This window comes from Gobio gobio (assembly GCF_949357685.1).
Source record: "Gobio gobio genome assembly, chromosome: 5".
In the NCBI taxonomy this organism is placed as follows: Eukaryota; Metazoa; Chordata; class Actinopteri; order Cypriniformes; family Gobionidae; genus Gobio; species Gobio gobio.
In genome coordinates this window covers 61,149,785-61,177,388 of record NC_137101.1, presented here as the reverse complement: position 1 = coordinate 61,177,388, position 27,604 = coordinate 61,149,785, and the positions used below count along the sequence as shown (strand labels likewise).

Genomic DNA, 27,604 nt, shown 5'->3' with positions numbered 1-27,604 from the left:
GTAGTGGAGATGTGATGTCATAAGGCTGCGCCACACTCCTGCATCTGTTGTGATTCTGCTGAAGAAAGGTTTGTGTTTTAAGCTTTTAAAGTGTTTAAATCAATGCAAACTGTTCAGGCAATTTTATAGTTTGAACAAGAACAGTTAAATGACTGTTTGATTGTTGAACTTAACATTACAATGCGTTATCTAACATTAATGAACTTTATTGTGTGTGAACTTTATATCAGTTTATCATAAACATGAACTCAGTCACTGGCGAGTAGAGATGAGAGAAACTGAGCTTTATGAAACTCAACACAGGATTTCCTGGCTCACACCTTTTTATTTATGTATGCTAAAAACACTACAAGAATGATTCACTGAGTCGACTCACCTCAAACACTGACGACTCCTGCTAGTAAATGTAACGAGAACAAACAATGGTTTATAATGACAAATTCTGTAAACCAACTGCTAATGTTTTCATGGAAATGTAGTTCATTTAATCTAATTTACAAAGCATAAATGTCTAAATGGGTCAAAGACGAGACGTCACAATTTGGTGTCTGCATCAAAATTATGTTTACAAAAGTCATTTTATAAACATGCTAAATGCAAGTAAAGTGTCTATTTTACTATTTCAAATAACTTTTGTCAAAATAAAATGTCAACAATAATGTTCCAAAGTGTAAAATTGTCATTCAGTGTAATGGTCCGGACTTTGATTATGCCATTACATCTTTAAATAAATGTATGAAATAACAAGTAAAAAATATATTAGTTTTCTTTGCATTTTCAAATAAGTGTTGGCTGTGTTATATTTAAATAACCATGGGAATTTTTAAAAGTAAACTAATTTCTCTTAAATATTTGATAATTCCCCCTTTTCATGGTGTGGTATTCTAAGATACAAAACCGCATGTCATTCAGTGAAATGCCAAAAAACCTTTATATTGTTAGAATTTTTGAAAAATAAGTAGATGATGTGAATAATTGTGATTAACTTTACTGGTCAAGCTCACTGTTTGATACAGGTGGCCAGCAATATAAGCTGAAGTAGAAGTTTCGTCATTCAGGGTAATGCTTTTTCATTCAGCGAATGACAGTATCACTGTATAAATAACAATTTTAGCATCTTATTTATATTCTAGATAAATGAGGAATGTGTAGCATGGACAAATATGTGTTAAACTTGATAAATATGGATATTTTAATGCATTTTTGTATTGTTTAATCAGTAGTTTAATCAATTATTAAATCATTTTAGATGCTCACGAACTGAGAGAGTTGAAAGGCACTGTGAAATGCCAAAAACCCAAAAAGTAAATGCAGACCCAGTAGCTATTGTTGCACTCTTACAGCTCATTCACACCAAGAACAATAACTAATATGATAATTATAATTTTTGGCAAAATGTCATTCAGAGTAAAAAACCATGGTCAGTCAATGTAACAGATATATTTGTGTAAAAATTAAAAAATATACTTATTCTTAACCTGTATCCATTAAAATAAATAAAATATGTGATCATACTCATTTTTATTTTATTTAAAATTATTTTCACTTCCTTACAAAAACTTCTTGCCGACAAATGGGTAAACCTAGTGGTTTGAAGGATAGTCAAAGGCAAAGTATAAAGATTTAAAAATTACAATTAATTAGCATTTGTGGGCTGCACTTTGATACTTAAATAGAGTCTTTTTATATGCCATCAAATGATTCCTTTTTTAAATATGCCTAATAAGATTTTCTGGTACATTATTGTTACACTGAATGACCTTTTAGTGGGTGTCTTCTGTAAATCATGGTAAAAAAATGTGATGGTCATTATTTTTTGCTCAGAAAATATTAAATTAAACAGGACGCATTCTAACTCTAAAAACTAAATTTAAATCTGTATTACACATTTATTTTGTTGATGCTTGAAAACCCCCGTTTTGTCTTTAACCCAAATACGAAGCATACTATATATTGTGTGCTCTTTTAATAATTTGTAGTATTTAGAGTGTTTTTATGGGCAGTTTTATGAGGGTTTTTGTCCTTTATCAGTGACTGAACTACTGAACTAGAGCTGATTGAGACACACCCAGAGATTTAGTTTTGAGTGTTTATATTTCTGTTAATTCTTCTCATCTTAAACAGGACAAACACACAGAAAAACTCCTGGTGAAGAGACTGAGATCCACGTGACAGTATCATAAAGATGGCGTTTATTAAAGTGGAGAGTGAAGAACTGAAGATTGAAGAAACATTGACACATGGAGAAACTGAGGAACAAACAAAGATGGCGTTTATTAAAGAGGAGAGTGAAGACGTGAAGGTTGAAGAAACATTGAGAGTGAAACATGAAGAAACTGAGGAACAAACAGGTTGGTTTCATTCTCAAAGTCATTTGATCCTTATTTAATGTCCAGGGCTGATTTCCTGAAACACTACGGCATTCTTAAGTTATACCAGCTCTACAGAAATGAGTGATATTTTTGAAGAGTGTCCTAATTAAGGCAGTTTTATCTTACATGAAGCAGAGCTGCCAACTCTCACACATTGGCCGTGAGACACACGCATTTGATTGGTTTCACACACCACACCCCCAATTACTCACGCTGAAGTGTCAACCCGGTCGGTCTGAAAGATGAGTTTATCTATAGATCTACCTGTTGAGCCACTCGTGATCGATTAGTTTCGGTGAGGGGGTTCAAGCTACATTCTGTTTTGGGTTCTGACGAGAGCGAGCCTGTAATGAGCGAAGCGGAGCGCTGTGACGCTCAGGGGTGCGTTTCTCGAAAGTTCTGTCGTTATAAGCGTAGTTAAAAGAGTCTGTGTTTCCCGAAACATGGTTCCAACGAACGTTCGCAAAAAGCATCACAAAGTTGAGTGGTTGGAATGACAGCTCTCGACCTGTGGTTAGAAGCAGAGTTTCTTGTTTTCATGACATGTGGACTTAAATGTCCACTTTTAACCGAAACAATTTTAACGAAAATAAAAATAGACAAGTATAAAAATAGATAAACATAAATAGTCAAGCAATGTGCACTGTTCACGTGAGCAGCTCATAACTGGCATCACTGCATGTTAGGGCTGTTCAATTAATTGAATTTCGATTTCGATTTTGGCTCCCAACGATCACCAAAATAGTACAATCGAGAAAAAACGATTATTTTGCTATGTTCAGTTTTGCAAGAACACTCTTATTTAGTCTTGCGTTCTGAATGAAACGCGCACATCCGCATTTTTTTCCTTCATATTTTTCAAATAATTCTCTCTTTGTAAACTTTGTTCAATGCATGCGAGTGCTGCCATATTTTCGAATATGACCTGTCATTTTCTCCGTCATCACCCGGGTGTAGTGCCAGAAGACGCGAATGAGAAGTCGCGCGCGCTGTGAGAAAATGTGTCTCTCTTTATACTTTGATTTGAATATATGTTATATTATTTATTTTAATAGTTCAAAAAGTACAACAAATGTTACAATTTCAATTGAATTGTTTAAAGGTGTCTTTTTAATAAATGCAACACATTCCCAAAGTCATGTGAAGTAATCGTGTTACATAATCGTGATTTCAATATTGACCAAAATAATCGTGATTATGATTTTTTCCATAATCGAGCAGCCCTACTGCATGTGCTGTGAGTTTAACCTGCATCTTTAGACTAATCCTGACTCCTGAATATTTCATTTAAGTTGCATACAGTTTGTTCTTGCACTGATGTTAAATTTGTAGCCACTTTGCCGCTTTGAGATATAGGCTATATTTGAGTATTGTGTGTAATAGGGCTGCACAATGAATCGAATTTCTATTTGCGATTACGGTTACGTAATCGTTCAAAGACGATTTGTATAATAGTTCTACCTAATAATAATTATTATATTAGACAGGACTGTTAAACAGATCGTAAGCTAAGGAAGATGGAAATTGTGAGCGCTGTATGCAAATTCTCTGGGCCCGTATTCATAAAGATTCTAAGAGTCCTCTCAGAAAACTCCTAATTTAGCTTAAAAACTTTTACGTAGGAGTCTTAGCTTAAGAGCTATTCTGGACCGATCTGAGAGCAACTCTGAGCAAGGAAAATAAAAACTTTTATTTAAGTGAAGAGGCGGGGCTGACCCCGTTGCTACATATGACACAGTCTTTTGAAGACTGTGATTAGTTGGTTGTCCAAAAAGGGGAAAAAAGGAGCGCTTTTAAGTATAGCGTCTATTCTAAGCCTTCACTTTGAAATGACAAGCGCAAATTGTCCTATTTTACCGTTCTCTCTCACACACACGCACACATTATATATATATATGTACACTGAAAAAAAATGTTATGGCCCGATTAAATTAAGCATAATTTATTTGTGCTCGTTTAAATAATTTAAATTTAGTTTTTTGATTTTTGATTTTAATTTTAAAAAATTAAGTGGTTTTATGGGAATTGCATGTGTTTTTGTTTAAATTGAGATCAAATAATTTGGGTTTAATGCAACAAACATGATCCCTGCACAATCTAATCTATAGCGTCTTATTAAGTCACTGTTATCCAATGTCTGCAACACATTTCTTCTCCCTCTTCGTCTTTCTGCCATTTTCTCTGCTGCTAAAGAAACACTTAAGCCTCTTAAAAGTCCTCGTCCGTGCTCCTAACAAATTTGAGGGTTTTTAAGGGTTAAGATCCTTTCTGAAATACTTTTTTCTTTACTAGGATTTTTTTGTTAATTTTAAGAGTAAACGCCCACATTTCTAAGAATTTTCTGAGAATTTTGTCACTAGGAGCTGCTCTTTGCATTAAGATTCTTTATGAATACGGGCCCTGGTGTTCTCAGTGCCGTCAAAACAACAAGCGCGGCTTACGTCACTTCAGAGTTACTGGCGGTGCGAATGCAACCATACCCTATTATTGAACCATGCATTTTTACTTTTGTATTTATTTAAAGCTGCATTTTCTAACTTTTTGGGGTTAAAAATGATCCAAAATAATTTTTTGGGCAAGTACATAACCAGCCAGTGTTTAATACTATCTGCTTACCTTTGCTCGATTTACAACGGTAAGCTTGTAAAAATGTTTTTAATTCCAGTGGTACTGGTGGTTTTCCGCTGGAAATTCAAGCATCTGTACACATAAAGAAGGTGTCCCGGCTAGTAGGCTATATTGCGTGTGTGGATGTTTGGAGGTGGAGATTTATAGCCTTTTCTCACAGCACTTGATATAATTAAACTTATCAATTTAATGGCGGATCCAGAAAGGTTCAAACGACCTCACCAGTGACAACTGGAGATTCACCCTTGTAAAATGCAAAAGACTTCGGACATTCTGGGTGCGTCTCAATCAGCCCCCTAGTTCAGTAGTCAGGGCACTGATTAGGACAACTGCATTTCGTTGCCTTGTACTTGTACTTGTGTAATGACAATAAAGTTGAATCTAATCTAATCTAATAAGTCAATGGGCTGATCCCTGATTAGTGCCCTGACTACTGAACTAGGGGGCTGTTTGAGACGCACCCTCAGAGTGGCTACAGAAAAAAAAAGACTTCAACCGGGCCCATGCGAAAACAAGGATAAAAAGGGCTTTTGAAAGGTGGCGTGAACTCCATGTTTTAACCCTTGTGCACTGTTCGATTTCTGGTTACACTCGTTATTGTCGTTATTTATATAGGGTCTCAAATTGACCCTAATTGGATTCCATACAATTCCCCAAAAATCACACTATGAAAAAACACATACAATCAGGTACAAACAATTCACTTTTAATATCAATACTTTTCACACATTACAAAGAATAAATATCTGAATTTACGATTTATAAAAAAAAAATTTTAACCACTATTTTTAAGATTGGCCCTTAGGACACTTGCCTTTTATTAGAACAATAATATCTTAGTCTAAACCTAAAGTAATCTTGACCAACTATATAGCATTTTAAAGCTTTCAGACTCTAATTTTCATATTTGGTGACTGATTTTCAAAAGAGATGACAGCAGTAGATAAATAGCGATAGATTCGTCATTTGTGATGCGGTGCCAAACTATAACGTGCACTCTGACTCTTTCCATATCGTTTTTTTATATGCATTTTAGAGATTGAATTCAAATCAAATATAAACATTACTGCCTAAACTACTTACATTTATGCATTTGGCAGACGCTTTTATCCAAAGCGACTTACAGTGCACTTATTACAGGGTCAGTCCCCCTGAAGCAACGTGGAGTAAAGTGCCTTGCTCAAGGACACATTGGTGGTGACCGCTGGGATCGAACCAGCAACCAGCTACTTCTGAATGGGATGTCTACTTCATAGATATTTTGAAAAGTATGAAAATATAACATTCAAACCATAAATGGAAATCGAAGAGTCTACATGTCATCTAGTGGAAAACGTTGGTACTGCGCACAAATTTTTTTTTTGAGATATCAAACTAAAATTTGGTACAGAATTTGTTCAGTTATTTAGCTTTGATTTTCTTGAGGTTTTAGAATTGAACATGTTTTGTAAAATTTATATTTTATATAAAAAATAAAATAAAATAAAAATTATATATATATATATATATATATATATATATATATATATATATATATATATATATATATATATATATATATATATATATATATATATATATATATATATATATATATATATACGCATATTTTAAACTTTACTTTTACGACTTATACAGTGATGGCCGATTTCAAAACACTGCTTCAGGAAGTTGTTAATCTCAGCACTTCAGGACTAGAGTTGAAGAGCTCTGACATACAACCCCAAATCAGAAAAAGTTGGGACCGTATGGAAAATGCAAAAAAAAAAGAGAAGTGATTTCTATATTTACTTTGACTTGTATTTCATTGCAGACAATATGAACACAAAATATTTCATGTTTTTTCTGGTCAACTTCATGTCATTTGTAAATATGCATCCTTTCCTGTCATTCAGACCTGCAACACATTTCAAAAAAAGTTGGGACAGTAAAGCATTTACCACTTTGTAATGTTGCCATTCCTTTTCACAACACTTAAAAGACGTTTAGGGACTGAAGACACCAAGTGATGAAGTGTTTCAGGTGTAATTTTGTCCCATTCTTCCTGCAAACAAGTCTTAAGGTGGGCAACAGTACGGGGTCTTCGTTGTCGCATTTTGCGCTTCAAAATGCGCCACACATTCTCTATTGGAGACAGGTCAGGACTGCAGGCAGGCCAGTCAAGTACCCGTACCCTCTTCCTCCACAGCCAGGACTTTGTAATGTGTGCGACGTCGCTTCTGGACACTGTTAACATAGGGCTTCCTTTTGGCACAGTACAGTTTTAACTGGCATTTGTGGATGTAACTACGTATTGTGGTACTTGACAAAGGTTTGCCAAAGTAGTCCTGAGCCCATGTGGTGATATGGCTTCTAGATGATGACGATTCTTGATGCAGTGCCGCCTGAGGGATCGGAGATCACGGTTGTTCAGCTTAGGCTTGCGCCCTTGTCCTTTACGCACTGAAATTCCTCCAGATTCCTTGAATCTTTTAATTATGTTATGCACTGTTGAATGTGAAATATCCAAATCTCTTCCTATCTTTCTTTGAGGAACATTGTTTTTAAACATTTCAATAATTTTCTCAGGTATTTGTTGGCAAACTGGCGATCCTCGGCCCATCTTTGCTCCTAAAGGATTAAGGCCGCAACATTATCCGCAAGAACCAAGAAAAAATGTCTCGCTCCCAGGGCTGCGAGAACAATGACGTAATTTTGTTCTGGTTTGGGAGTTCTCGCAGCTCGTTCTCGACACATCGTCTGAGCAGAACTTTTTTCTTGTGGGTGTCCGAGAACTATTGTGTGATTGGTCAGAATTTTAAAGTGAGCGGGGTTAATGCGGAGAAACGGAGATGTTCGGCACCTGCTTTCCTCGTGAATGGAATGTCCTGGCCAGAACGAACTTTGTTCTTGTTCTTGCCACCTCGAGAAAACGAAAAGAATTCTTTTTTTCTTGCAGAGTATGTTCCAAGCTTTAGACCTTTCTTGGATGCTGCTTTTGTACCAAATCATAATTACAATCACCTGTTGACATCACCTGTTTCAAATCACATCATTATTTAACCATTTTACCTCATTACTAGCCCTAAATTGCTCCTGTCCCAACTTTTTTTGAAATGTGTTGCAGGTCTGAATGACAGGAAAGGATGCATATTTACAAATGACATGAAGTTTACCAGACAAAACTTGAAATATTTTGTGTTCATATTGTCTGCAATGAAATACAAGTCAAAGTAAATTTCGAAATCACTTCTTTTTTTTTTTGCGTTTTCCATACTGTCCCAACTTTTTCTGATTTGGGATTGTACAACACAGTGTTTTTTTGTATTTTGTGTCTGTAGAGTTGCATTTGAATAGCTGTCCTATATGGGTCAAACTGACCCACAAACAGCAAATTTTGATATGCACATTTCACAACGCATCAGCATGTTGAAACTTTGCATGCATGTTAATGACCCTAAATGAGAAAAGGTCACACAATTTCAAGAAAAACAATGTAGGTTAGATAGTATTTCAGATAGATTGAAAAAAGAAATTATAGCTCATTTTTACCATTTGTGGCATACAAAAAATATTTCTGTATTAAAAAAATTTTTGCATTTTTTTTTAGCTTCATAGGTTAGTAAAAAACTAAAATAACAAAATATAACAAATAAATGTTATTATTTTGCGTCTCTACAATTGCCTTAGAACATTAAAATATGCAGGTCAAATTGACCCGTGAACATCACAAATGTAACAGTAGATGTGTGTGTATATGTCAAAGCACATCAGCGTGTTGCATGTTCATGACCCTAAATGAGAGTCACAAAATTGAAAGAAAAAAAAATAGGTTAACATAGGTTAACTGATATTTCAGACAACTTAAAAATCAAAACGGGTCAAATTGACCCGCAACATAACACAAGGGTTAAAGGGGTTCAAAACGGATGCAGAGACCGCTTTTTTTCCTGCTGGACAAGACATTTCAATGGTTAAATGTAAACGTTAAACGTTTTGCAATCAATTATTTTGCGCTAGCTATGCAATTCACCTCTACTCCACATTCATTTGTTGGTATATGACAGAAATTAGACTGCACAGAAATGGAAACTAAACTACAGGTAGCCCTAATACACATTAAATGTAGTCAAGCTATGCTGATGTTGTTAACATTAACAGTTTATAAACAAAGTATAATTTGAATGGTTTGACGCGATATAAGCGGTCGTTAGATTTAATCATCGCGATTTACTGCAATGCTTTTTTCCCCTTAGTTGGTCAGAACAAAAGTGGATGATATCTACTTGGGCTGTAACGATTTGACCAAAAATAAAAACCTTGATTAATTTAACATTTTACCTCGATTTATTTGAATGCATTAATGAGAGAGTGTGTGTGAATTACTCCCGTCTCTATTCATTATGAAGCTGTGGTTTGTACTTCAAAGGTATTAAAATATATGCTATAACAGTTTCTAAGCTACTTTAGTGACTTTACTTTAGTCACAGGACAGCGTTGACACTGCGTTTCTGCGCTGCTCTCTGCGCGCGATCTTCACGTGCAAGCTTCTGTCTGAGTGTTCGTTTGTCACAATATGTGACCCCATCTGTGAAACCCCGGCTAAAGTCGCATAATCTAATTAGGAGATATAGAGCGTCAAAGTAGTCATAGCCATAAAAATGACCAAAACAGGCAATTTGTGTTTATTGCTGTAAATGATAGATTATACCAAGGGCTTTGAGATGCAGTACTCAATTTATCATTTATAATATTATCAATACTGAAATAAATGATTTTATTGACACTACGTTTTATTATTTTGCACCAAAAAATACCGGACTTGGGCTTCTTAAATATTGATTTGAATCGTCTCTTTGTTTACTTTGGACGCAGAAACAACTCCTGATTCTTATATCATTTGGTTCAGAAACGTATTTTTTACAATTATAAAGTGCAAACAGACCATAATATCAATCCGCACAACCAAGGATCAGATCAGTGTCGGGAAAGGCAAGAAAACGGCGACTTAAGCCGGGTTCCGATTTCTGTGTGGATTTCTTTGTGTCATCACCGACATTTCAGGAACAGATTATTTGTTTCCTAACTCCACCTTCTGCCTATACATCCATCTTATTTTAAACACATTTAATGGCTGCTAAGTGTCTAAATAGTTTGGTCTTTGGATATCGATGCGCTGGGTTTATGAATTCGCTCTCTGACAGGGCGGCCGCGGCAAGTGAAAGCGCAAGGAACAGAACAGCTGATAGTTTAATTAATAATGATTAATATAGGCCTACTGTTTTTTGTAGGCTAAATAAAGAACCTGTATTATATATTAATATAAAAAAGTTGCGTGTGTCCTTCGGAAGCAAAGCTCTTGCGTCTGATGTTTTGGTTTCGGTTTGTAAACCTATAGGAATAGAACATGTATGAAAGAGAACATTAAGTGCAGGACGTGCTTTATGTAGGCTAAAAGAGTTATTAAGCACAATGAGCCATGAAAAAATCCTAATGAATCATAATCTAATCGAATTGTGAGACAAGTGAAGATTCACAGTTATGACTAACTATCTGCGCAAAGTTTGAGACTGACCTGTTAACTTGTTAGGGCATTAGGCCTAGTCCTGGATTTACTCCAAATGTTACACAGTGAGATTTTCTATGGATGTTTTATATATTAATATATATCAGCATTTTCTACTGAGATTTAATTTTACTAATAAAGTTATAGTCTACAAATCATTAGAGTGAACTGACTTGGTAAATCAGGCTCTTGTGGTGCCCCCATTCGTTTCAATGTTTCACGCTTTTTGGACATGCACATCATAATAAATAGACTTGTTTTACAAAACTAAGAATTTTCCCATAAATGTGTCCTATATTACTGAAAATGGGAGAATCTTAGCTTGTGGTATATGGCACATTATCAGAATAATAATGGTTAAAATGTTTTACAATTTCAAAAATAAGCTTGATTTTAAAATTGGAATTTCTCAAAATCATGACTTTCTGAGGCCGAAATTCAGCTAACTTTTGACATGATCTTACTCAGTCAATATTAAAGATATCAAGGTTATATTTTCACAGAATGTTCTTTACATTATGTAGGATGATATTATGTATAAAACAGCGAATGACAAAAAAATGACTTTAGCTGGGTTTTCACTGACAGGGTCACATATATCAGGCATTAGTTCAACATAATACACATCTGATGGTCTAAAATCACTTTAAATGTTCAAACTGGCAAGCTTTAAACACATTTACTTGACAAACTTTATGAGGACAAAAGTGAAAGCGATCTGGCTTCGGGGCTTGCGCGCACTGTCTGTGTGTGTGTGTGTGTGTGTGTGTGTGTGTGTGTGTGTGTGTGTGTGTGTGTGTGTGTGTGTGTGTGTGTGTGTGTGTGTGTGTGTGTGTGTGTGTGACTGCGCGTAGGCTATAAAAACGGCAATTAACTTACCTGTGTAAACTGTGTAAAACATGCAGTTACTATAGTGATTCTGGGCATCTATAAACAAAGATAACTGCTCCTGCATCTCTCTGAGTGCCTGCAAACTGCACTTGATGTGACTGACGGGGCATGTCATGTGAAAACCGACATGGGGAAAAATACGCCGGTAAGAGGTTCTGAATTTCGGTTTCGATTATTTTTCAATTAATCGTACAGCCCTAATATCTACTTACTTGTTCAGATGACATTTTCCAGTGAAAATTCTTATGTTGGTCATGCTTTCAAAAAGTATAATCTGTGATTCTGAATAACAGTATCCACACCGGCACGGTGACTGACAGCCGCACATTCTCCTCAAATCGGATTTACAAACAGAGAGGGCGACAAAGAGGAAAAACTATGGACCGCAGCTTTAAAGAAAAAACCAAACGATGTATAGATGACAAGACAAGAGGCTTAATTATGGAGAAAAGCAATAAAAGTTATTACAGGAAGATTTTTATATATAGAGAGAGATCTTATACAGGTGCTGGTCATATAATTAGAATATCATCAAAAAGTTGATTTATTTCACTAATTCCATTCAAAAAGTGAAACTTGTATATTATATTCATGCATTACACACAGACTGATATATTTCAAATGTTTATTTCTTTTAATTTTGATGATTATAACTGACAACTAAGGAAAATCCCAAATTCAGTATCTCAGAAAAATTAAGGTTTATCTGATAGTGGCCTTCAGCTCTTCTGCATTGTTGGGTCTGGCATATCGCATCTTCCTCTTCACAATACCCCAGAGATGTTCTATGGGGTTAAGGTCAGGCGAGTTTGCTGGCCAATTAAGAACAGGGATACCATGGTCCTTAAACCAGGTACTGGTTGCTTTGGCACTGTGTGCAGGTGCCAAGTCCTGTAGGAAAATGAAATCTGCATCTCCATAAAGTTGGTCAGCAGTAGGCTTGCTACGATAGTCGGTGTTGCCGGTGTTACCGGTGTCCAGACTCAACACTGGTTACATCACTTCCCCACCGTGGCACCGCCCACCGTCTTTTTGATTTTTTTATAGTAATAAAATAATTTAGTTCAGTTAGAGAACAGACAATACAAATAAAAACTGAACGTATCTGCTTAATAAAGCAGAATCCGACCGTGAGTCTCGGCAGCGGCAGGAGTCATTCATCAGATTTAAGAGTGAGGAGCTGACTGAGATGATCGCGGAAGATTTGGTTTCAAAGCGAAACGTAAAAGCGCCTATTTAAGGGAGTTTGTCATTTGTTTTGTTGTTGTGTTTTTCATTAAGAATAATAGGCTAATGAACCCACAATTCAAGCAACCCGCAGCCGAATTGGCGCTAACTCAAAACCGAAAGTAAAATGTGCACGGCAGCACAGAGCGCGCATTGTTTCCTTTCGCCTGGCTCCGCTGTGCGAGCCTCCGCGATACGCTGACTGCGCGCATTCATTTTTGCAGCGCGCACCGAGTATAAACAAGGCTTTACGGACGAACTGTTATTCATTCATGGCGTGCATCTCAATCATAGACTGATCAATGCTTGATCAGTGCCCTGACTACTGAACTAGGGAACTGATTGAGACGCACCAATGGCCTCACAGAGCGCGCATTTACAGACGAGCTGTCATTCACGGTGTGTGCGCACTGGTGCGTTTTCAGTTCAGAGCGGTCGTGTGCATGTTACTTTCGGTTAGATAGAATTAGTGATTTAAAAGCCTCCGCCGGTGATACCGGTATTACCGGTGTTGTCACACATCAATTAACCGGTGGGGAAATTTCCTCACCGTCACATCCCTAGTCAGCAGCAGGAAGCATGAAGTGCTATAACACTTCCTGGTGTACGGCTGCGTTGACCTTGGACCTCAGAAAACACAGTGGACCAGCACCAGCAGATGACATGGCACCCCAAACCATCACTGACTGTGGAAACTTTACACTGGACCTCAAGCAACGTGGATTGTGTGCCTCTCCTCTCTTCCTCCAGACTCTGGGACCCTGATTTCCAAAGGAAATGCAAAATTTACTTTCATCAGAGAACAAACTTTGGACCACTTTTTTTTCCTTTTTGTCTTTAGCCCAGGCGAGACGCTTCTGATGCTGTCTGTTGTTCAAGAGTGGCTTGCCACAAGGAATGCGACAGCTGAAACCCATGTCTTGCATACGTCTGTGCATAGTGGTTCTTGAAGCACTGACTCCAGCTCCAGACCACTCTTTGTGAATCTCCCCCACATTTTTGAATGGGTTTTGTTTCAGAATCCTCTCCAGGGTGCGGTTATCCCTATTGCTTGTACACTTTTTTTCCCCTTCCCTTCACTTTTCCTTCCCTTCGCGTCTCTATTAATGTGCTTGGACACAGATCTCTGTGAACAGCCAGTCTCTTTTGCAATGACCTTTTGTGTCTTGCCCTCCTTGTGCAAGGTGTCAGTGGTCGTCTTTTGGACAAATGTCAAGTCAGCAGTCTTCCCCATGATTGTGTAGCCCAGTGGTTCTCAACTCCAGTCCTGGGGACCCACTGCTCTGCACATTTTGTATGTCTACCTTATTTAAGGCACCTGATTCTGATCATCAGCTCGTTAGGAGAGAGCTCCATGAACTGAACTGAGTGTGTCAGATAAGAGAGACACAAAATCTGCAGAGCAGTGGGTCCCCAGGACTGGAGTTGAGAACCACTGCCTACAGAACTAGACTGAGAGACCATTTAAAGGTCTTTGCAGGTGTTTTCAGTTAATTAGCTGATTAGACTGTGGCACCAGGCGTCTTCAATATTGAACCTTTTCACAATATTCTAATATTCTGAGATACTGAATTTGGGATTTTTCTTAGTTGTCAGTTAGATAAGCATCAAAATTATGGCCCCACCAAATCTCACTCAAAGTTTTTTTGAAAAGTTGGCAGCTCTATAAGTGGGATGCCTCATGTGGACAGCAAAGGTGAACAGTAACAAATTACATTAACTCACGTTACTTTAATTGAGTAGTTTTTCTGTGTACTTCTACGTTTTAAAAATGTGTAATTTTACTTTTACTTAAGTATGTTTTGTTTGAAGTATTGTACTTTGCTACATTTTAAACCACATCCGGACCGTTACTGAGTAAAATAAATAATACAAAGGGGGGAAATCACACGCTCTGGAAATGACTGCATTGAATTGAATACTGTTACAGACTTAGTATTCACATTAACGTCTTATTTAGTGCATTTGTTTCAGTCCTAACAATTATAGTGTTCACGTGGTGATATTTTTATATATTTGGTATTTTGAGTTTAGAGTCCGGATTGCTACTGGAAAGAAGCTGTCCCTTTGTCTTGTAGTCCTTGATCTTAAGGATCTGCACCGTCTGCCTGAGGGCAAAAGGATAAACAGGTGGTGTCCTGGATGTGATATGTCTTTGGTGATGTTGTTGGCCTTTGAAACATACAGTGGGGAGAACAAGTATTTGATACACTGCTGATTTTGCAGGTTTGCCCACTTAAAAACATGTAGAAGTCTGTAATTTTTATCATAGGTACTCTTCAACTGTGAGAGACGGAATCTAAAACAAAAATCCAGAAAGTCACATTGTATGATTTTTAAGTAATTAATTAGCATTTTATTGCATGACATAAGTATTTGATGCATCAGAAAAGCAGAACTTAATATTTTGTACAGAAACCTTTGTTTGCGTTTACAGAGATCATATGTTTCCTATAGTTCTTGACCAGGTTTGCACACACTGCAGCCAGACATACTGGATTTTGGCCCTCTCCTCCATAAAGACCTTCTTCAGGTTTTGGGGCTGTCGCTGGGCAATACGGACTTTCAGCTCCCTCCAAAGATTTTCTGTTGGGTTCAGGTCTGGAGACTGGCTAGGCCACTCCTGGACATTGAGATGCTTCTTACGGAGCCACTCTTTAGTTGCCCTGGCTGTGTGCTTCGGGTCGTTGACCCAGCCACGACCCATCTTCAATGCTCTTACTGGGGAAAGGAGGTTGTTGACCAAGGTCTCGCGATACATGGCCCCATCCATCCTCCCCTCAATTCGGTGCAGTCGTCCTGTCCCCTTTGCTGAAAAGCATCCCCAAAAATGATGTTTTCACCTCCATGCTTCACGGTTGGGATGGTGTTCTTGGAGTTTTAATCCATGACGGCGTAGTGTGTTACTAATGGTTTTCTTTGAGACCTAAGTGGGGTATATGCTAGGATAAGCAGCAGTGAAGAGTGATCTGATTTCCCCAAGTGGGGCAGAGGAAAAGCCCTGCATAAAACTTTGTTGTGGTTTTTAGGGGCTTAGCACCGAAGGTGCGGAGGCACCTATTGAAATCGTTGGATTTATTATTATTATTCCGCCATTGAAGTCTATGGCAGCCCATAGAACCGCTTGCGGGAAAGTTATGAAATTTGGTACACAGATAGAGGACTGGCCCAACATTAACCACACAAATTTTGGAGTCTCTTAAACAATCCCTCTAGCGCCACCACCTGTCCAAAGTTTCACTCATGTTTATGCTAATAACTTTTGAACCATAAGGGATAGAAGCACATTTTTTTTTCCCTCTGATTCCTTGGCTCAAGCCAATTCGATTGTCATTTTCCCGCCATTTTTAATTAACCTACTTTTGCGAACTCCTCCTAGGCCATTGCTTCAATTTTCACAAAAATTTAACCAGATCATCTTCAGACCATTCTGACAAAAAGTTATGGAATTCAAGTTGATTTGTCAAATCGTTTTTGATAAATGCGCGAACAAATTTTACGTAGTGGTTGCAAAAATACACATAAGGCTATATCTCTGAAACGCTCTATCGTATTCTCACCAAACTTGGTACTTGTCATCACCATAGACCGTAAAAAAATATGGACGACGCGACTTCATTGACTTCCGCTGACCAGAGTTGAAGCTTTCGTAGGCCTGCACACGGCGCTGACATCTTGGGACCGAGTCTGCGCAGTAGCGATCTCAGGACCGGAGTTGCGCAGTAGAGAGCAGGAAGTTGAGGCACGATTATCAAAAGCCCACCCACACTCTCACATATGCAGAACAATTCATTATGTTGGTGTGAAATAAACAGTTATAGAAATGTAGAAATTAAAGCTTCAATCTCCTCCCCAAAATCCCGAAAAAAGTCTGTTAGTGCCTCAGTGACAACTACACTCAGAGAAGCTGTCAATCTCAGCTGTCAATCATGACGTCACCCCCCCCCCCCCCCCCCGTTTTTATAGCATCAAATAAATCACTAAAACTAAACTTATTTAAAAAAAATGAACACTTGAAATGAAATCATCGTTATAAAAACTGCCTAAAATGACAGAAACCATCTTTAGGAAACAATTATTTGAAGTGTAATTGAATTGTTTAGTGTGTCTTGCGTCAATTCTAATACATGGAGCAGTGGGGTTTAGGAGCTATACTGGGACCAGCCACCGGGGGGGGCGATCGAGGCGCGGAAGCTTCAGTTTCTGACAGGAGTGCCTCAGGCTTGGTCATCACAAGCATGACCTGAGGCAACATGCAGTGTTTGGTGCGGCGCCACCTACTGGTCCGGAGATACGAAAAATTGCTATTTTTGCTTATAACTTCTGAACCGTCTGAAACTCGGTATGGGTCATCAGCATGATACCCTGAAGGAACCTGAGAAATTTTGAAACAGTGCCACCTAGTGGAGAATGTTTTTTCAAACGCTTATAACTTTGGGTGTGGTTGACTTATTTTCATGGGAGTAACTTTTTTTGTCTCCTGAATCCTTGCCGAGTCCTACGATACAAGACTTGCCATGTATTGGCCTATGGTTTGTGCAGCGTGGTAATTTAGCGCTTATAAAACATTAGCTGATATCTTCATAAACCGCTAGTCCGATCGAGACGAAACCAGCGTCAGAAGTTCGAACACATAGGTCGATAGCTATATGCTAATGCCCAAATGTAAAAATATTGATAGTAAGGGGTAGTAAAATCCAATCAAAGTCCGGTGTCAGTCATTTTTTTTCATTTAAATGTGTAAAACTCCAAAACGAAATGAGATATTTTCACCAAAATTGACACACACATGTATGGGCTCACTCCGAAAGACAGACAAAAATTGTAGGATCGTGGCGCTATAATTAAACAAAATATGAAATTGGCTCTATACAACTCAATGTTATAATGTGGGGTTTTAACATTTTTGCTTCAAATGTCTTCACTCATTTTTTCAGTTGGTCTGCTGCTAGCTTCCTTGTTTGCTTCTGTTGTGCTTGGCCCCGGTATTATCCATTTCTGTCTCTCTTAAAGTAATGGTAAGTATTCCCTTACCCATCTTTTCCAGAAGAGATCTGACAAGTATTGTATCTGTCTCCATCGTTTTTTGGTGTACAAATCTCCCTACTAACTCCAGGAGTCATTACTGGTTTACTTTTATTACTTTAGACAGAGAATATGATTAGGTGTAGGTGCTTCAAGATCATTCAAATCGTCGGAGGCTTTTGTAATGTGATGGGAAAGATTGCTTCGATCTCACAGAGAAGAGTTTTAAAGCTTTCATCATCCATAGATTGTTGTCTAATGGTTGAATACATCACCTTTTTCACAAGCCGAATAAACCTATCCCAAACTCCACCCATGTGAGATCCGGCAGTAGGGTTGAATACCACTTAAGTGCTTTATCACAATGCACGTTGGATCTTATTATGATCTAACCCAGTTACTGCTTCCCTCAGATCCAATTTTTTTTTACCATTATCTGATCTCAACTGGGCAACTTGACCACGACAACGCATAAACAGACGTATGGTATTAATACAGGACTCTGAAGCACTCTTTGCACAAGTAGATGCCAGTAAAACCCTCCTTTATTTCACAAACTGCATAAGTATCTCCTTGGCCTTGAGCATCCATGAGACAGGTTTTAAGTCTTGTAAAATCAGAAAAGTAGCTAAGAAACCGAATGGTAAGGAGACTTTGAAACTTGACAGGCAAAGGCATATGCTGTGCATTCTGCTTCGATCTCTGGGTCTCATATGGTTTCATACCTTTGTATCTCAGTGCAGTTGTGCTGTCTGTCCAGAACACATATGAGTCAAAATCGATCTGCAACTCCCTTTTTAGCATTCTATCAACTCATTCAGCAAGAACAGTTCCAACAATCCTCGGGATTGTCATCTGCTTTAATGGAGCAACTCTTGACTTTCCTAACGTAAATGCAACTGCTGTCTTTTTTTCACTATTCACCAACCTCTAGTATGACACTGTCCCATAACCACACTCGCAGGTGTCAGAGAAGTGGTGGAACTGAGCATGTCCGGATGGTCCAAAGTCCTTGGGCTTTACGCACCGGTCTACTTTCAGTGCTGCTATACAGTGCAGGTTAGCCAGCCACCTTGTCCATCGCTGAGAGAAGACCTGTGGAATATTATCAATCCCAGCCAACATTGCACTTGCACATTTCTTGGAGCATCTGTTTTACAAGCAGAGAGAATGGTGAAAGAAACACCAAAGGGTCATGGATGGAACTAACCACAGACCACACGCCACATCTTGTGTGAGGATGCTCCTTCATCAATAACCTAAAGGTGAGAGAAGGAAAGAGACCAAGTACTCTTTCCATTGGCAGATCATCTCTCTTTGATTGCCTTTGACCTCTGTTCTTCTGGAATGCTGGACATGATGACACGACTGTTACTCAGCCATTTTGACAGTTGAAATCCTCCCTTAGCACAAGCAGCAATGAGATTCTGGGACATTCTGGGAAAGGTCTGTAGACACATGAATGTGTCTACAGACCTTTCTTGGCCTAAAGTACGGAGTAGTATACTTGTTCCTGTAAGATTCAGTTTTCACATTAGCTGTTCTATGCAGAAACTGGCTGAACTTCCAGGATCCAAGAATGCATAGGTGTTGACAATCATGGTACCTGACTTTGCCTTGACTTGTACTGGAATGATGGACAGAACACACTCTTCATTCACGGCCCCAGTTTGACCACAAGCAGGTAAAGTGACAAGAGCTTTTTTACTGTCAATGGTGATGGTTTGCTTTTGGTTTCTATGTGAAGCAAGGAGGGATGCATTTGATTGCACACTTCACAGATGATTGGGTTTCTGCAGTCTTTACTTACATGCCCAGTCTTCAAGCAGCCATAACAGAATCTATTTTCTTTCTCTGTGTGTCATGTTCTTCAGACGAGAACACCACCTTTCCAACGAATGGCAGCCATTACAGACAATACACATTTTACTGTCGTCCTTTGGTTGAGCAGGACTTGTACAGGTAGTTTGTACTTCAGATGGACACAACTCTGAAACGGAATTAACAGCTGCAAAAGTTGCAAACCCTCTGCTGGTAGATTTAGGCTTGGCTTTGGCATGAAATGAAGAGGATGCCTGTCCACTCTGTAGATCTCCAAACAATGGATCAGAAAGAATCTTTACCTGATGCTCAATAAACCTCACCAAATCAGAAAACATGGCCCTGTTGCTGCAACGCTCCTGTAGCTCACAAGCAGCAGCCCTCCACTTTTCTGGAAACTTGTAACACCGCTTCATCACAATGAGCAGAAGGTTAGATGGAACATTTATTTCATATATATGCTGTAAATCTTACATTACATTACAACAGCTTCTCAGAAAATTTGAAAAGCATCAACCTCTTCACACTTTATCACAGGCCAGTTCATGACCTTCTCCGTATATGCTGCTGCTACTTTCTTTGAGCAGATTCTTTGCTCGAGCATATCCTTTATCATATCCAATATCATATTTCGACAACTACGGACTAACTCTTTTGGCCGTCCTCTTGTATATTGCTTGAGATGGTAAAGACATTCTTGCTTGTCACCTGTTTTCTTTTCAATGGCTTGTTCAAAAGTTTTAACAAAAGAGCCATACTGCAATGGATCTCCATCCAACTCTGTTTCTTTTAATAAAAGCATGGCCATGCACTGAATTGCACTCAACATCACCGGCATCATCCTTTGCACTTGTGAATTCATCATCATTCATTTTTTCCAATGACGCTCATCACGCACATGCTTTCCCTTTAAAAGCGTTTTCAATAAGAAAGCCACAATGCGATGATGATATACTGAACAGAGTGAGATCCACTTCAAGACCACAGAATGTAGCAAACTGAAATCATTGATTGTAGAGCAACATAATCATTCGAACTCAGGATATGATTCAAACTTTGTCCCTCATCATCATCATCTCATCATGCGATTAATATCGCTCAAAGAATTTCACTCACCAGCATTTCGTAGTTCTTCGAAGATTTCTCCGCATTCAACATTGTTCAGTGCAAGACTCTGCAACACATCAGGTAAGCAATCCACACTCCAGTAGTACTCACTCACTCTGCCATATGCGTGAGCCGAAACCCTTTCTATTCTCAGAATTCCTCCGTGCATTCCAATGCACAAGAAAACTATTCCAAACGATATCCTCTTAGTCCAAGATGGTTCTTACTTTTGTAATGGCTTTCCTATAAGCCACGGACAGGTGGAAAGATGCTCTTGACTCCTGATTTGGAATAAACAATGTCCACACAGCAAAACAATTTATTTGTTCTTTGCACTTGTCAATTTACTCAAATGTATAGGCTGTTGTTACAGAGTTTAAAGCTGTGATTCTATGGTATGAACCATATGTTCCCGCCACCTGTCCCTATTGATACAACCCGCAGGAAGTTTAAATATCATGTGATATTACTGGGGACCCCACCTACATCACTGGTGCACAATGCCATCTAGTAGTTGAAATTTAATTTAGAGGATGTGCATCTGAAGCTTGACTTCACAAAATTAAATCGCAAATCGAATCGCAATCATAATATCTGTCAGAAAAATCGCAATTAGATATTTTCCCCAAATTGCAACGGCCTATATTTCAAACCACTTCAATAACAATGATGGCAGTGTCCTGCGGCCCGTTTCAGGAAGGAGGTTAAGTGAACTCTGGGAGGTATGTAAAACCGGAGAAAGCAAGGTAAGTCAAGCCCGTTTCTAAAAGAGAGATTACTTGTACTAAGAGTCAGTTACCAGGGGAACTTACTCTGTGAACCTAACCTGGTCTGGAGCAGGTTTTCTTTGGTAAACCCAGTTTCATTCTGTCTCCTCCCCCTTTTTAAACCGTCAGCAGTGTTTAAATAGTTTATTAATTCATTCAAAGTGCACAAATGCTTTTCTTACTAGAAAAGCATTTGTGTATTTTGTCGTATTACAAGTATCAAAAAATTTATAAATTAAATCTAAATTAAGCAGAGTTAACTTAAAACAAATTAAATTATCTACCACTTGACAAAAATACAAAGTAAGAAAAGCGTTATTTGCAGTGAAGGTACATTCATTCATTACTCATTTCATCATGAGGACACGGTCAAGTGACAAATATGGCATGTCTGTTATTACAGGATCCTGACGTTCACTTGATAAACCTCTGGAAGTATCCTAATAATTAGAATTTCCTTTAGGATTTACAGGGGTTGGACGCATTGATGACATTCATATTCCCATCATCACACTTTCTGAAAACGGATTATTGTCAAGGTCAAGTTTATTTATATAGCCCTTTAAAACAGCATAAATGCTGACCAAAGTGCTGCACAATATACCAAACAAAACATCCTCATACAATACAATTTAAGCACTAATAATAAAATATCAAAAGAAACCAAACAAAAATAATAAAATTAAGACAAGAATATTTAAAACTTAAAAAATAATATCAAATTAAACATATGCCTGAGAAAAAAAGTATGTTTTGAGAGAAGATTTAAATGTAGAAAGAGTAGGGGAAAGTCTAATAGACACAGGTAGGGAATTCCAGAGCTTAGGACCATGAACTGAGAAAGCTCTGTCACCTTTAGATTTAAGTCGGGATTTTGGAACATTTAATATCATCTGGGTGGAAGATCTGAGCGTTCTCACTGGGGAATACGAATGGATAAGTTCTGAAATATAACGCCCGTTTCACACATACTCCGTTTGCAGTGCGTATGCGGTGCGTATTTTTTTCCGTACCCATGTTAACGGATTACAGCTTTCACACTGCGCGCGGATGCTGTCCGTCAGTCTGTTCCAGGTGCGGTGCGTCTGCAGCAGTCCGCCGATCGTTTCCGTACCGAGTCTATTTTTTGCTGTGCTGCACTGCGGAATTGAAGTGACAGAACATTGTTCGCTTTAAAATAAACATGTACTGACGCGAAAATCTAGTAATTTTACCACAGATGCATATAATTTAAAATATACTCTGTTTCAAAGTCAACACATGGCTTTTTCTCGGGTAAAGCAAAGAAACCCAGCCACGTTTCATCTTCAATGCCCTTGCTGATGGAAGGAGGTTTTTACTCAAAATCTCACGATACATGGCCCCATTCATTCTTTCCTTTACACGGATCAGTCGTCCTGGTCCCTTTGCAGAAAAACAGCCCCAAAGCATGATGTTTCCACCCCCATGCTTCACAGGAGGTATGGTGTTCTTTGGATGCAACTCCGCATTCTTTCTCCTCCAAACACGACAAGTTGAGTTTTTACCAAAAAGTTCTATTTTGGTTTCATCTGACCATATGACAATCTCCCGATCCTCTTCTGGATCATCCAAATGCTCTCTAGCAAACTTCAGACGGGCCCGGACATGTACTGGCTTAAGCAGGGGGACACGTCTGGCACTGCAGGATTTGAGTCCCTGGTGGCGTAGTGTGTTACTGATGGTAGCCTTTGTTACTTTGGTCCCAGCTCTGCAGGTCATTCACTAGGTCCCCCCATGTGGTTCTGGGATTTTTGCTCACGTTCTTGTGATCTTTTTGACCCCACGGGGTGAGATCTTGCGCGGAGCCCCAGATCGAGGGAGATTATCAGTGGTCTAGTATGTCTTCCGTTTTCTAATAATTGCTCCCACAGTTGATTTCTTCACACCAAGCTTACCTATTGCAGATTCAGTCTTCCCAGCCTGGTGCAGGTCTACAATTTTGTTTCTGGTGTAGTGGAGTTTGGAGTCTGACTGTTTGAGGTTGTGGACAGGTGTCTTTTATACTGATAACGAGTTCAAACAGGTGTCATTAATACAGGTAACGAGTGGAGGACAGAGGAGCCTCTTAAAGAATTTACAGATCTGTGTCAGCCAGAAATCTTGCTTTTTTTCTTGGTGACCAAATACTTATTTTCCACCATAATTTTCAAATAAATTCTTAAAAAAAAAAATTGTTTTCATTCTGTCTCTCATAGTTGAAGTGTACCTATGATGAAAATTACAGGCCTCTCTCATCTTTTTAAGTGGGAGAACTTGCACAATTGGTGGCTGACAATACTTTTTTGCCCCACTGTACATGTTTTTGTTTTGATGCCTCAAATTTTTTGATGTCTGTTGTTTTGTGCCATTAAACTGGGATTAACTTGTTTTTGTCTCTTGTAGATCTGATGGCACTGAAAGTGGAGAGTCAAGAACTAAATGAAATGGAAGAGAAAGATCCGGATGGGCAACATCATGATTTCATAGCTGGAGAAAAATCTTTTAGTTGCTCACAGACTGAAAAGATTTCCTCACAAAAAATCACTCAAAAGGCTGGAAAGAGTTTAATTGAAAAACGACACCTTAAAGTCCACAGGAAAATTCACACTGGAGAGAAGCCTTACACCTGCCAACAGTGTGGGAAGAGTTTCAATAATAAAGGGCATCTTAAAGACCACATGAGAGTTCACACTGGAGAGAAGCCTTACACCTGCCAACAGTGTGGAAAAAGTTTCACTCATAAAGTGAGTCTTAAAGTCCACATGAGAAGTCACACTGGAGAGAAGCCTTACACCTGCCAACAGTGTGGAAAGAGTTTCTCTCAAACAGGGAATCTTAAAGTCCACATGAGTAGTCACACTGGAGAGAAGCCTTACACCTGCCAACAATGTGGAAACAGTTTCTCTCAAACAGGGAATCTTAAAGTCCACATGAGAGTTCACACTGAAGAGAAGCCTTTCACCTGCCAACAGTGTGGAAACAGTTTCACTCTAAAAATAACCCTTAAGGAACACATGAGAATTCACACTGGAGAGAAGCCTTACACCTGCCAACATTGTGGAAAGAGTTTCACTCGAAAAGGGCATTTTCGAGTCCACATGAGAGTTCACACTGGAGAGAAGCCTTACACCTGCCAACAGTGTGGAAAGAGTTTCACTCGAAAAGGGAATCTTAGAGCCCACATGAGAGTTCACACTGGAGAGAAGGCTTACACCTGCCAACAGTGTGGAAAGAGTTTTACTCAAAAAAGAAACCTTGAGGAACACATTAGAATTCACACTGGAGAGAAGCCTTACACCTGCCAACAGTGTGGAAAGAGTTTCACTCATAAAGTGAGTCTTGAAGTCCACATGAGTAGTCACACTGGAGAGAAGCCTTACACCTGCCAACATTGTGGAAAGAGTTTCACTCAAACAGGGGATCTTAAAGGCCACATGAGAGTTCACACTGGAGAGAAGCCTTACACCTGCCAACATTGTGGAAAGAGTTTCACTCGAAAAGGGAATCTTAAAGGCCACATGAGAGTTCACACTGGAGAGAAGCCTTACACCTGCCAACAGTGTGGAAAGAGTTTCACTCAAAAAAGAACCATTGAGGAACACATTAGAATTCACACTGGAGAGAAGCCTTACACCTGCCAACAGTGTGGAAAGAGTTTCACTCATAAAGTGAGTCTTAAATCCCACATGAGAGTTCACACTGGAGAGAAGCCTTACACCTGCCAACAGTGTGGAGAGAGTTTCACTCGAAAAGGGAATCTTAAAGTCCACATGAGAGTTCACACTGGAGAGAAGCCTTACACCTGCCAACAGTGTGGAGAGAGTTTCACTCAAACAGAGCATCTTAAAGTCCACATGAGAGTTCACACTGGAGAGAAGCCTTACATCTGCCAACAGTGTGGAGAGAGTTTCACTCGAAAAGGGAATCTTAAAACCCACATGAGAGTTCACACTGGAGAGAAGCCTTACACCTGCCAACAGTGTGGAAAGAGTTTCACTCAAACAGAGCATCTTAAAGTCCACATGAGAGTTCACACTGGAGAGAAGCCTTTCACCTGCCAACAGTGTGGAGAGAGTTTCACTCGAAAAGAACGTCTTAAACGCCACATGAGCATTCACACTGGAGAGAAGGCTTACTCCTGCCAAGAGGTAATGACCCCTTCCTGCTCCAACATGACTGTGCACCAGTGCACAAAGCAAGGTCCATAAAGACATGGATTTTGGTGGTCCTGACTCCCCCAGGGGCCCGACGGGAGCCTGCTGAAGTTTGGGGCCACCAAACACAGTTCTGCCTTTCTCCACTGGGTTGCACTACGCTGTCCCACTCCAGGATTACGACAGTGACATTCATCTATATGGCGGGGTGGACACTTTCTCCTACCACAAACCCCCTATTTGTCCCTCTTACCCACTAAATTGACTGGATGACCCCTAGGCCCCAGCTGACCGATGCTTGTCTACGTCTTTTACTTAGTGTATATGATATAACTCGAATAGGAATTGTTGACCATTGACAGACTTACACACTTTACCTCCCGTTGCGTAACGAGAGCGCCAGTGAAGAGGTTCCCTAACGACAAAAGGAAACGACTAAAGAATTATCCAATCGAAATGTCAAGCGGTAGTGCCGCCATTAATGCCCGCATAGCTTAATAAACCAAATAATAAAGATATTGACTCATCCTGTTTCAAAGTCTCAGTGAAGTTTACAATATTTTTGGACTCACTCCAACATGTATCAATTAACGTTACCTGGAAAGCCTGCGACGCGAGTTGGGCGATTCAAGTGATACCAACAGATGACACATCCAGTGAGTCCAGAAACGCCTGGATAGCAGCCGGATCATGAAATCCTTTCACAGAGCCACAGAAATTTACTTTGAGGAGGGCAGGGAAGATCTGTCTGTATTCCGCACCGAGGGATTTTAGACGTTTCTTGACTTCGTCGAACATCTTACGCTTGCGAAGAACGGAAGGAGAGAAATCCTGAAAGAAAATCACCTTTATACTGCCCGATTTCGAAGCAATGTAAAGAGTTTAGGAAGCCATGACTCAAAGAACCACGTAGGGTTGTCTGCTTCCTCACCCTCGGGTAACCCAACGATGCGGATATTCTTCCTTCTCCCTCTGTTTTCAAGGTCCTCAGCACGTTCGCCCATGTCGTCTACAATTTTTTCTAGTGATTGTGTAGTTTAGCCTCGATCGCACTAACCACGTCCTCCATAGCAGATATCCTGGTTTCCGCTTCAGTGATCCGCTTTTCATGCCCATTGTGACGGCAAAATTCAAATTCAATCTATTAATTCTGAATAAGAGACAAAACTTCTCCAAATTGCCTTCATAAAGATTTTATTCCCTTGCAAGGAAAGAGTCACAGTCAACAGACATACAGAATGTCAGCAGAGCGTATCTGAATTAGAGACACAACACGGTCCTGCTTATATCCACATTTCCCAAACAATTTACGACTCCTCCCGTAATCCTTCATCTATGGCCGTGGCAAGAGCCCCTTCGCTCGAATCCCATCAATTCTCTATATCTAGACCATCTTCACCTTTACGGGTTAACTTCCAAGATTCATGTCTTTAATTCTCACGAACACAACATGTTTATGCCATAGGTACCATACGTGTTCATCTCCAAAAAGTTGCCTGTAACCTTTCCCCTAGTTAATGTTACCTTTTACCCAGATACACTGTTTCTGTATGAATGTATGCAATTTAATGAACATTTAATGTAAAATTGAATCTCATTGTCATGATTTAAATTTTCCCACAACAATCCCCTCTTTTATCACATCATTGATAAATCAAAGACAAAAATTTTAATCAGTGTTTGTGTATATGATTGTAACTCTAAAACCACATGAATGTAATAATGAAATTAAAAAATGTGTAAATATATTGGTGAGTAAATATGTAATAAAATGATTAACCATTAGTAAATACTGACCCCTTAAAAAGTAGGTAAATATGTTGATAGTGATGACAATAATAACAATAAGCAAATTCAAGCCATTTCATCACACTTATACTTTTCATTTTTGACTTTCATATAAATGATCACTCTCTTGAATTTGTGAAGGATGAAGAAAATATGCATAGGCTCTTTTTGTGGGTAAAGTCCCTCTTTTGCTGCAAGCATAAAATGTTGTTATAATATTTAGATATCTGAGGCCTTTAGAGGCTCTCCAGATTGAAAAATAAAGAAACATAACCTCCT

The 27,604-nt window shown here is 38.9% G+C and overlaps 1 protein-coding gene across 1 annotated transcript; it reads left to right on the top strand.

Annotated features, from left to right (window-relative positions):
* Positions 1–27,604, top strand: LOC307126763 (uncharacterized protein). Its single transcript, XM_079817451.1, has 3 exons — positions 1–68; positions 2,125–2,351; positions 23,787–27,604. The coding sequence occupies exons 2-3, from the start codon at positions 2,186–2,188 to the stop codon at positions 25,589–25,591; spliced, it is 1,971 nt and encodes a 656-aa protein (XP_079673577.1). The 5' UTR covers positions 1–68; positions 2,125–2,185; the 3' UTR covers positions 25,592–27,604.

What these genes read in the sequence shown, in the direction of transcription:
- LOC307126763 (XM_079817451.1), top strand. Translation starts at nt 2,186, where the DNA reads ATGGCGTTTATTAAAGTGGAGAGTGAAGAACTGAAGATTGAAGAAACA. An exon ending in AGAAACTGAGGAACAAACAG is followed by an intron (nt 2,352 to 23,786) that starts GTTGGTTTCATT and finishes TGTCTCTTGTAG; the next exon opens with ATCTGATGGCACTGAAAGTG.